This window comes from Phocoena sinus, chromosome X (assembly GCF_008692025.1).
Source record: "Phocoena sinus isolate mPhoSin1 chromosome X, mPhoSin1.pri, whole genome shotgun sequence".
NCBI classification, from domain to species: Eukaryota; Metazoa; Chordata; class Mammalia; order Artiodactyla; family Phocoenidae; genus Phocoena; species Phocoena sinus.
In genome coordinates, this window is record NC_045784.1 from 68,671,119 (window position 1) to 68,683,633 (window position 12,515).

Below are 12,515 nucleotides of genomic sequence, written 5' to 3' on the forward strand. Positions count from 1 at the left end.
CAAAAGTTATTATTACTGGTACAGGAATCAAAATGGCAAAAACAAACTATATAAAACTCTGTAAGAAGGTGCTATACTTCTGATACAAAAGCAAAAGAGGGATATTCCATTGAGATAAAAATGTCATGCTACTCTTAAGAAGCTGAATGCTCCCTTCATGTAGTAAATCTGTAGTGTGTCTGTGGTGTGTGTGTGTGTGTGTGTGTGTGTGTGTGTGTGTGTGTGTGTGTGTAGATTTTTTTTAAATTTAAGGCCTAATGAGTAAGGCTTGTTTGAACAAATGAAGTGTGGAGATCAAAAGTCTTGAAACAAATGTATACTGGCATAATGGAAAAGCACCAATGTGAAAGGAAGCAGAAGTCCCCACACAACTTGCTTTGTAGATTTCCTGGTAAATTCCCTGCAGTAGAAGGCCATTAAATTTTTAAAATTATTCTAAATTTATTAACTGTTAATAATTCCATCCCATGAGATGGCTAACCCTGGCTTTTTCTGTCATTTTACGGACTCTGCCTGATCTGGATGTACCAAGATTTAGAGGATCTTCAGTGGACACAAAATTGTCATTATCAGAATCATCATTATATAAAACAGTCCTCCTGCCTTGGTTTCTTGTTTTAATTCGAGGCAGTCTACTGAAACGTCCTGAAAACATAGTATCAAATTCATCATCTGCAATACGTGCACGTTTGGCTCTGGTGGCTCCTCTAGAGGCACCTCTTCCTCCTCTCCCTCTCCCTCTCCCTCTTGTGCCACCTCCACCTCTTCCTCGACTGCCTCGTCCCCTGCCTCCTCTTCCTCTGCCTCCTCTACTCCATCTACCCCATCTGCCCCATCTGCCTCTTCCTCCCGTGCCTCTCGTCTTCCAGTTTCTTTTTCCATTGGCATATTGCTTTCTGAGTTTTCTTTTAGGCCTAGTTTGTATGAATTTGCTATAGTCATGGTCTCCATCTACGTAATCTTGATCTGTCCTGGAAGTTGATTCAGAGTCAGAATCAGAACCACAGGTACTTTCAGAACTTAAACTGGATCCTAACTCTCCACTCTCTGAGGAAGATAAATGTGATTTCTCATTTGTTTCTTTTTTCTCTTTCTCTTCTCTTCCCATGCTCTCATCTTCTTCTGATGCACTAAGTAGTTTTCTCTTGATTCCTGCCCGGGGCTCTCTGCCATCACCATTTGTAAGGGGTCCATCAAGGGAGTGATCTAAATCAAGATGAATAATTTTTAAAGTTAAGCTTTGACATTTATAAGATGGTTATTTAGGTTCAAAAGTAAAATTAAAAGTCCATCAAAATACATTTGGTGCCCAAAGATAGATGGGGTAAAATCATGGAGAGTGCTGGAGTATGAATTTAAACCTGTTTGAAATGAAAGATACTAAGGTTTTAATTTTTATCTGATTGCTTTTTGCAGGGGATGGGGGGAGTGTAGAGGGATGATGGGTGGTGAGGTAGCTAGGTAGAAATTTTAAGGGCTTGAACTCTAGAAGGAATAATCTGGGAACATGTATCAGAATAATTTTATTCATTCATTCAACAAATATTATTGATTACCTACTATCTGCCAGGCATTGTATGGACTTTGGAATATGGCAATGATGAGACAAAGTCCTTGATCTTTGAATTTATATTTTAGTGTGGAAACCCTGATAGACAATGAAGTAAACAAATAGATAATATAACTTCAAGTACTAATATGGGTTATAAAGAAAAAGAAAAGTGGGTAAAAAAAAAAGAGTGTGAATATATGTATGGGGGGTATATTAGATAGGGAAAATTTTTCTGCTGAGGCAGTATTTGAGAAAAGAACTGAATGAAGTGAGATCTGGGTAAAGAACATTCCACTAAAGGAAACAAGAACCCCGTATAATTAGAGTAGAAGAGAAAAATAAGAAGTAGTAGGAGATGACTGCCAGTGGAGAATTTTAAAGCTAGAGAATGACAGGATCTGATTTACATTTTTAAGAGTGCTATGGTTGCTGTATAGAGAATGGAATATAGGAGGGGCAAGACTGAAAACAGAGATCAGTTGGGAGTACATTGCAATGGTCTAGGTAAGAGATGATGAGAGATGTATCAATAGAGGTGATGATAAGTGATTAGATTTAGAATATTTCCTTCTGGGGGAGCTACCAGAACTAAGCTTCATAGTTCAAACTGACAGAAATTGCTGATGGATTGGATGTCAAGTGTTAAGCACAAAATGAAGATCAACTCCTAGGTTTTATGCCTGAGTAACTTGGTGAATGGTAGAGATATATTGCTAGGTTAGAGAACAATGAAGGAGAATAGGTTTGGGCAATCTGGTGGAAAGAAAAAAATCAAGATTCCAGATAGAAATACTACTAGAAATCCAAGTCAAGACATTTGAAAAAGAAAAAGAAAAAAAGCAAGTGGATATACCAGTCCAGAACTCAGGGGAGACTTGGATAGGGTTGGAGATATAATTTTGGAAATTTTCAGTAAAGAGATAACATTTAGTGTAAAGAGAAATAAGAAAGCTCACTGAGAGAGCAAGTAAAGAGAGAGAAGGTGGCTGAGGACTGAGACTTGGTATATTCCAACATTTAAAGATAAAGAACAATTGGCAAAGATAAGAGAGGTAGGAGGAAAACAGGAGAGTGGACTGGAAAAATTGGACAGAGTAAAGAGTAGGGTTGTATGGTAACCACAATTACAAGATTAGTCTAATAGTCTAGGTGTTATGGACTGAATTTTGTGTGCCCACTCCACCCCACCAAATACATACACTGAAGCCCTAACCCCCAATATGACTGTATGTAGAGCCTTTAAGGAATTAATTAAAATTAAATGAAATCATAAGGGTAGGTGGGCCCTAATGCACCAGGACTTGCCTGTGTCCTTATAAGAGAAAGACACACCAGTGTTCACTTGTTCTCCCTGTCTGTGTATGCAAAGAAAAAACTCACACGAGGACACAGGGAGAAGGTAGCCATGAGCAAGCCAGGAAGAAAGCCCTTACCGGACACCAACCCTGCTGGCACCTTGATCTTGGATTTTGAGCCTCCAGAACTGTGAGAAAATAAATGTCTGTTGTAGGTATATGAAAAGGTGCTCAACATCTAACCATCAGGGAAATGTAAATCAAAAACACAATCAGATATCACCTCACACCTGTTAGGGTTGCTAATATCAAAATGATAAAATATAACTAGTGTTGGCGAGGATGTGGAGAAAAGGGAACCCTTGTACACTGTTGGCGAAAAAGTAAATTAGTACAGCCATTATGGAAATCAGTACGGAGGTTCCCTAAAAATAACTAAAAATAGAACTACCATTTGATCCAGCAAACCCACTTCTGGATATATACCCAAAGAAATTGAAATCAGCATCTTGAAGAGATATCTGTATTCCCATGTTCAGTGTAGCATTATTCACAACAGTCAAGACATGGAAACAACCTGTATGTCTTTCCACAGATGAATGGATAAAAGAAGGAAATATTGCCATTTACGACAACATGCATGGAGCTGGAGGACATTATGCTAAGCAAAATATGCAAGATATAGAAAGAGAAATATTGCATGATATCACTTATATCTATAATCTAAAACAGTCATACTCATAGAGGGAGAGAGTAGGATGGAGGTTGCCAGGGGATGGAGGGAAGAAAAATGGGAAGGTGTTGGTTAAAGGGTACAAAGATTCAGTTATTCTGGATATCAAATGTACAGCATGGTGACTACAGTTAACAATACTGTATTGTATACCTGAAATTTGCTATGAGGATAGACCTTAAATCTTCTCAACACACATTCACACACACTCGGTAACTATGTAGAGGTGATGGATATGTTAATTAGTTTGATTGTTGTGACCATTTCATGGTGTATATGTATATCAAAATATCAAATTGTACGCTTTAAATATAAACAATTTTTATATGTCAAATGGTATCTCAATATAGCTGCTAAAAATGAATATCTGTTGTTTAAGCCAATCTGTGGTGTCTTGCTGTGACAGCCCATGTTGACTACTATACTAGGCTAGAGACTATGGGGATAGCAATACAAACTGTAGCAAGAGATTTGAGTGATACTAAAAAGTTGTAGAATTCACAAAACTTAGCAACTGACATTTATGAGGGATAAAAGGTGAGTCAAAGAACACTGTAAGATTTTAAGTTGGATGACTCAGAAGATGATGGTGCCATTAACGAAAATAGTGAGTGCAAAAAAAAGAAGCAAGCTTGAAACATAAAAATGGATAATAAGCACTCAAGGGAAATTTTTTTAAGAAGTACTGGAAATGAGACTGATAGAATAAAGAGATATTAGGGCTAGATATATGAATTTGGAGTCATCAGCATAAAGATGATAGATGTAGTTATTAAATTCCTTTATTTGTAGAAGACAAAAAAAGTGAGAAACTGCAAATAGGAGGCATGAAAGGCCAAAGAAAAGACAAAATATAGGAGAAACAGAGATATAGGATCAGTAGAGTATAGAAGCCAGGCAGTGGAGTTCCTAGAGGGGGTAGTCAATAGCATGCAATGATATAGAGAGATCAAGGAGATGGGGACTAAGAAAAGGACACTGGTTGGTCACTGAAGATTACTGGTGATTCGGGGGAGAAAAGATTTTGGAGAGTGGTATGGGCAGAGGCCAGACTACAAAGCATAAAGGAATGTTTAGATGGAAAGAAAATAGAGGTAGGAAGTATAAGCTATTCTTTCTAAAAGCTTGACAGTGAAGGAAAGGGCAAAAAGAGAAATGCCATGAGTATGCAATGTGCAGCAGGATCAGAGGAGAGGGTAAAGATATAAATTGGAAAAATAAAGGTACTAATTATTTTAAAATAATCTGAAGTTTCAATATTTCTCACATAACTGATATAAAATATATCTTTAGAACATCTATTTTTAAGTTATTTGATACTTCAATAACAATGGATAAGCTACTTAATCTTTCATTAAAAATTTATATAAAATAGAAATATATATTCCAATAAAGATATTTATAAAAGCATATTAATCATTCTTCACAAACTTCAAATAGATGAACATATTAGAACTTTCTGTGAACATGCTCAGGGTCCATAACATAGGACTAAGTATAAGAAGAAAGTCTGCATAACAACAATAACCTTCCAGTATTTATAACTGATGCCCTCAGACATAGTCCAAAATGGATGTACCTGATAATGAATTATTAGGTCAGGGATTTCTTTTTAAGCAGTGAAAATTATTCTTCAAATAAAAGTTATATGAAAGCTCATCACATGAAATAAAAAAACAGAGTTGTTCTGGTTGAAAGGAGAAAGCTCTTCTGAGTATTTTTGAAGTACCTCTTTGGATTACCCAGAAATAGGTAGAACAGTCTGAAAACCCCTGAATTATTGAGACAGCAGGCCCCCGAAGGAAGAGAATATCTGAGTAACATAACTGGGAAACCAAAGGAAGGTTTTAGAAGTGGATGTTGACTGAAAGAAGGCTCACTTTTCAACACAAAGTAGCCCTAAAAAATATGAGGCCTATTTAAAGGTGATTTTGGATTTTTTTCCTCTCTTATTAATATGGTTTAATAATATGAAAAACCCTAAATGTGTCAAACAGTCTAGTTTTTATGTGCTTGGGGAAAGATCTCTTCATTTAGTTTTTTCTCCCTACTCATTTTAAATTTTATTTTAAAAGACAAAGATATGTTTGGAAATCTGCATATGAAATCCTATCTGACTCAAGTCTGACAATATTGAAATCCTCATTAACTATAAGAACATGCTAATTTTTACTACCTAAATATATCAGCTTTTAAATGATTTGTCTGCCATCATAAAGGAAAAAAGAATAAATGCCCTGTCCATATTTATTTCTTACCTTGTTTAATCGGCAAAACTTTATTTCGAAATGATTTGGCTTTCCCTGGGTCATGGCTATTTCCACTTCGGCTATATCCACTGAAGCTCGATGAAGAAAATGGCCCATCCAGTTCATCATCAAGTAAATACAGTGACAGCCCTTCAGCAGCATCTGAAACTTACATTTAAAAAGATTGTAATGTTAACATAATTATGTTTTCAGAAAAATTTAACAGGCTGTTTTTAAAACTATATCTCAGTTATTTCACTCTAACATCAACATTACAAATTGTTTAAAGAAAATATGAATATTTTGAGAACAAATGTTTTATTACATCATTAAGCTTTCAAGCAGTTTGTCAGAAAAACTTGTCCAAGAAAACCACCTCCCCACATTATGAATCTTCAACTCTTAGGTTGGCAAATATATTATAGATGAGTGGTCTGAGATATTACAGATGTTAAAAATCATAAAGTCACATAATTTTAAAACTAAGTGACTTTAAAATTCATCTAGTCTTAACACCCTTACTTTAAAAATGAAGAAACTAAGTCCTATGACCTAATGTCTTACCCAGGGCCACAGAGAACTGGGGATAAAATGCAACTTTTCTATTGATACATCCAAATCCACTGCTCCTTGCATTATAAACCATGCTGCCTCTTCTATATTCTTTAGTTAAACTAAAATACAGAACACCAAAAACAAAAGACATATTTACCAGGAGATGAGAAAGGAGAGCTAGTCCTGGCATAAGACACTGAGGTATTCTGGTCATTTTTAGGCTGTAACTTCATTTGTTTCTGTTTCCCTTTTGGACTATAAGTAAAAATATATAATAATGAACAAATTTTTCTATTAGCAATATATTATGATAGTATGATACAAGATGCTTAAGCTAAGCAAAGAAGAAATGCAATATAATTTAAGTGAAATAATTCAAATTGGTAATAGGACAAAGTTAAATTTCAATCATTAAAATTAAAGAAAAAAGGTTTTGGTATAGTAAAATCCATTTAAAAAAGCTTTGGGTTACCAGCGCCACCTTTACACAGGTATAAGAGTTCTAACAACAACACAAAAATCTCTTGGATTCCCTCAAAGTAGTCAATAAACTTTAAGAAGTGAGGTAATACATACAAGATGCTTTGAAAACTAAACTGTTATGTCAATGTAATATACCTAGGAGCTCTGCTACTAGATAATGAACTGCTGCTGCTTCTTAGACGTTTTCTGTACCGTGGCCTTCTCCTCTTCTGACTCTGGATTGCTGACTTATATTCAGAGATGATATTTTTAATATGACTTTCAAATAAGGCAGATAATCGCAATGTCATGCTATAGATCTGAAAAGGTAGAAATTAGTCTTGTTTTACCAACTACTTTAATTATATAAAAATAACAGGTTATAAACATGCCTGAACAATATCAACATCATCCTTTCAGACATAATATATGTGCTTCTTACACTTGAAAAATTCTTCCTGAAGAATTAAAACAAAATACCATTTTCACCTACAAATTAATAAAGATTTTTAAAAGATGATATACAATGTTGGGAAGGGGAGGAAAAAACATTCTTATACATTGCCAGTGGGTATTTTAACCTAAACAACATTCTAAGGACAATCTGCAATATTTGCCAAAAACCTTAAAATATATACATCCTTTGGCTAATAATTTCATCTTTAGGAATTCATCCTAAGGAAATATCAGAGAATTACACACACAAAATAATTACGTTCAAGGATGTTAAAGATGTTAGCCACAGCATTATCCATTTAAAGTGAAAAACTAAAAACAACCTAAATCTCTAGCACCAGGACGCTGGTTAAACAACACAAAACCACCTACACAAAACCACCTACTCTTCTGTTTTCAAAGAGTAATAATAAGATGGAAAAATGTTCATAATATATATTTTTAAAAAGGCTTCAAAATATAAAACCTACTGTTTAAAGATTATACAAACATTTATCAGTACACATGTAAACGTAGAAAATAAATCAAGTGTGAAAAATTATGTGTACAGAAATCAGTGAAAATTCATTTCATATGAAGTGGAAGTGAGCATGTATATACCTACTGTGCAATTGATTTAAAAGTTAATCAGTTACTAGTGATTAGAAAACACAAAAATTATTACTTTTTTGTTCTCAAGATGTTTAAGTACTGACAAAACACAGAGAAAGTATTAAATGTGAGTATGAATAAACAGTTATAATTTCCCAATATAGTTCACTAATTTGTTATAATAAAGGGAACATAAATATTCAGAGCTAATCTAAATATTTCATATAAATTAATCCTGTCAACCACTTTTATTTATCAAATTATTTATTGGACATATTAAAGAGTACTCAAATTTCTACCACTCCTTTCCTTGACTTCTCTCTGGCAAATACAGGTATTACTTAAGAGTAAAGAAGAGGCAGGTAGGAGAAAGGAAGTAGGGCTTAATTTCAGAATGACTATGCTAAATGTATCTTTAATGCATGCTTAATAAACTGTTTCAGAGAAAGTACTGAGAATCAAACTTTAGAAACTATGTCAGAATGGTAGTACATACTTGTTTAGCAATTTTAAAACTGGTGAAAGAAAATTGCCTGATATATATAACTAAACACTTAGGTAATTAATCCACCTAATATTGTTTTTTTCATACCCTTGACTTTTTATTAGAGGTATAAGCTTTGGAGTTGCTGAATATTTGGCGAACATCCTTATAAAATTCCAGAGGACTACCATAGTTTCCTGCTTCCAAAGTTTCTTTCACAGTGCTGAAGTCCATAGGAGTGTCTATAACATGACAATCCTACAAAGAAGAATGTGTTATTAAACACACAGGCTGAGTAACAACACTACATAATACAATGGGACTGAGATTTGCATCATCATGAAACAAACACACTGCTCTTTAATCTGCCAGTTACCTCTCTGTAGTCCCAAACCATCCATTTAATAGAGGTCTTTTGGTGGCTCAGGGAAACAGCAGGGGTCTGTGGGAGGGTCTTAGCCCTCACCCTTCAATAGAAAACCATATGACTCTCTCAAGGGACAGAACAGAAAATCCACAGCCACTGGCTTCATCTCTACATAGATGGGAATATCTTGGAAATAGGTAGCTAATTTGTGACATGGAACTATTTAATTCTGTGTGAATAATCCCATCTTCTACTTTCATTGAGCAATGTGCCAGGGAGTTGGCATGAGGGCATTCTACCTAAACTGTCATTAGTTGAAGGTCAAAATCAAATTGGCCATGTTTGTGCCTTTCTCCTATCTTTTTGTTTTTAAATAAATGTGACACTTGTGCTTCATCTAAAATCTTAAGTCTCAGATTCATGATTAGTTTGATCTTTATTAGTTAGGGGTAGGAGAAGATTCTTTCTATTTTAATCTAAATCTTTCAAGTCTAGTTAAGATATTCCTAGGGTTATCATATGGAATTACATCTGAAATTTATACTTATGTATACCACAACCACCAATAATAAACATGTTCTGGAGTGAAAACCATAGTCAATATTAGATCCTTTATCCTACTTAGAATCATTAAGAAATAAAAGCACAACATTTCTCTCAAAGGAGAAGCCAAAGGGCCAGATGAAGGGGCAGAAGAAAGGTATTATAAAAAGAGAAAGTATTTTTCAAAGTATGAGAAATCACAGTTGATCTTAATGTATCTTCTTAAATTTTTTTGCTTAAATCATAAAAACCAAAGTGTATTCCAACATAATATGGCTTATGAAACAAAGATTTTCATAGAGAAAAAATATTGGAACTTCATGCAATACAGTGACCAAAACTCAAAAGACCCAGTCAGCCTGCTGAATAAAGTCCCACTGGGAACAATCAGCTGCAGTTACAGACATAATTATGTTGTGTAATTGATGTTTTCTACTCTGCTACAGTAGCTTTAGAACTATAGAAACAAACATCTACCCAGATGCTACAAAGAACTCTCCAGAGCATGTGTTGTTTAAAAGACAAAAAATAAACAACCAAAATCTCAAACAAAGGTAAAAAGATAGTAAGCAAAGTTGGAAAATAGCTTTATAAATTATAAAAGGTTTGTTTACAGTATGGGGATTTAAAAAAGTAAAACAACACAAAAACAACTAGAACATATATGTCTTTTAAGAGACTACTAGGCCTACCTCACAAAGAGATGGATCTTGTTGTCGTTCTGGAATAACTGACTCAGAGGATTCGCCCTCTTGCTCTTGATGGCCCTATTAGGGTAAAGAAGATATATTGTATTTCCAGACCACCATAACAAAATATCAAGACTTGCAATGCAATTATGATTTAAAGCTCAAAGATCCATAAATAGGAATTATGTTTTTACTAACTATAATTTAAGATGAAGGAATTCTACATTCACCATTCTCCTCTACCATGAAAAATACAAAACTAATTTATTCTACCTAAACCCCCTACAAAAACAAATCAAGTTTTGTTGAATGTAATTTTGTTCCTTATTTGAATAATATTTTTCCCAACTGAAACCTTTTTATGCAGAGAATATTGATGTTTACTAATTTCAGAGGATAGTTTGATGTATTTCTGAAATATTGCTGTACCTTTTTTCTGAAAAAGCTAAAACAGATTTGCTATCTATACTAAAAGGTTATTCAACATGTAAATAGATATACTCCTAGAAAAGGTATCCTGTAATTTAAGTTCTCATGCTTTTATCTTTGATGAAAAGTAATATGGTATATTGATTACTCTAAGTGATCATATTTAATAACTTATTTATTGTAAATTAAATAGGGCTGACATATGTTATCAAGGGTCTCCAGTGTGTAGAAGTTTATTAGAAGTTAATAAAATGCATTAAACAAATAGGCCAAATAAAAGCAGCAAGGAAATGCAAAGATGTTTAGATTAAAATTTGGTTTACAACTGTGTAATTTACAAAGTACATGTCAGGCATTTTAAAAAGTCATGAGTAAACACACTACACACTTTCACAATTCAAAGATATACAAACAAAGAAGGAAGAAGGAAGGAAGGAAGAGAGGGGGGAAAGGGCTCTTAACTAGAACTTAGCATGGACATTTATGGGAAATACATATTGGTAATTAGTTAAATAACTATACTTACTGGGTAGGAAAGAGGATCAGATGGCTGTCGAAATGGCTCTGAGTCTTCACGTTCATAAATGAGGCCCAACAGTTCTGTGCATTGTTTTCTCCAAGCATCAGGATTACACTTTAAAGACAGCCTTCTGCCTCGGCATTTGACCTGTAGATTTTAAAAGAATTATATCTAAAAGCTCTTTCCTTAAGTCTTCATTGATTTTCTCCTGTCTTCCTATGTTAATATATATCTATATAAGATAGAGCAGCTGCTATTTAAAAATTTCTTAGTTTAGATTAAACATCATTCTCCCTGGCAAAAATATAAACAAATAAAAACTGGATATTATATTCTTAGAAACAGCAATAATTCTAGCATTCTGAATTCTCATTTTAAGAAAATCTACAAGGTCAATAATTTTAATACCTTAGTCTTTGCTAAGAATATTTGAAAATGGCACTGTAATTTTCTCAAAATAACAATTGAACAATATATATATTCTTAAGTAAATCCTTTGTGGTCATAATATATTCTTGCCTTTACTATTTGATGCCTTTTTTACACAATCTGCTTCAGTATTTGAAAGGGAACATTTTCCTTATATACAACAAATGTTTGTCTAATTATCATAGAGGAGAAGTGTACAGAACAGAGTTAACATAACAGACCTGAGACTATCTTTAGCAGGGCTTGCTTATAAGGTTGGCCCTTGACTGGCATCTAGGAACTTGGTACTTGAACTCTTTTCTAAATAATAAAGGTGGTTTACTGTGCCCACACTGTTTGTACAAAGAATGTCACTTGTGCTGAACATTCACTTTCCTGTACATTTCCTATGCTTTCCTGCTTTCTGTGAGTCTGGAATCTTGGCATGTGCTAGCTAGATGGGGTCTACATAACAAACTCCCAATAAATTCTTTGGGAGATCAGTCTCTAATCACACACATGTTGCTACATTTTCACTGTGGGAAAAGAATGTACTTTGTGTGGCCCTTCAGAGGAGAGAGAGAACATAAAGAAACCTGCACATGGATTCCTCCAGACTCTGCCTGTATTTTTCCTTGTGATCCTTACTGTGTCACTGTCATAAACCTTAGCGATGAGTTAACAAGTAAATATACTGAGTTCCATAAGTCTTTCTAGCAACTCTCCAAATATGTGGAGTTGGTCTTAGGGATCCCTGACACAGGAAGCCTGAATTTTTTTCTTATCAGCAGTTCATTTATCCACTTACCCTTCTTCCAGATGAAGTACCAGGACCATCTGAATCTAAATCAACCATTTCTGTATCCTAAAATTAAAAAGGAAGAGTGGGAGAAGATATTAAGTTATATTCAGTCTTACAAATTAAATAAAATTTACAAAGAAATGGCAAATATAATCACAATTAATTCCCTCATTGGAGCAGCCAACAGAACAAAGATGAGAGGGAGACTCACTCCAAACTTCACCTACATGCTATATACAAGTTGGAAAATATACTGGGAGAAGAAAAGTAAATGAGGCTTCTCTTTAAATCAGAATAGGAAATGAGGGGGAAAGTACAATGATTGGTATCTAAAGTTGTACCTAAATGTTAGTATTTTTTAAAGAAACTTATTTTATATG

At 34.2% G+C, this 12,515-nt stretch overlaps 1 protein-coding gene across 2 annotated transcripts in view; it reads right to left on the bottom strand.

Moving 5' to 3' along the window:
• Window positions 1-244: 244 nt before the first annotated feature.
• BRWD3 (bromodomain and WD repeat domain containing 3) overlaps window positions 245-12,515 on the bottom strand; it is a 118,876-nt gene continuing 106,605 nt past the window's right edge. Inside the window, exons 34-41 of one of the 2 annotated variants that reach the window (XM_032620103.1) lie at window positions 12,142-12,198; window positions 10,932-11,072; window positions 9,980-10,054; window positions 8,486-8,635; window positions 7,003-7,166; window positions 6,542-6,639; window positions 5,839-5,997; window positions 245-1,206 (exon numbers count right to left, since the gene is read on the bottom strand). In XM_032620103.1, the coding sequence (XP_032475994.1) occupies window positions 452-1,206; window positions 5,839-5,997; window positions 6,542-6,639; window positions 7,003-7,166; window positions 8,486-8,635; window positions 9,980-10,054; window positions 10,932-11,072; window positions 12,142-12,198 (1,599 nt within the window). In that variant the 3' untranslated portion in view covers window positions 245-451. Of the gene's footprint in view, window positions 1,207-5,838; window positions 5,998-6,393; window positions 6,504-6,541; window positions 6,640-7,002; window positions 7,167-8,485; window positions 8,636-9,979; window positions 10,055-10,931; window positions 11,073-12,141; window positions 12,199-12,515 lie in introns of both variants that reach the window. The other variant, XM_032620102.1, reaches the window with a different exon arrangement.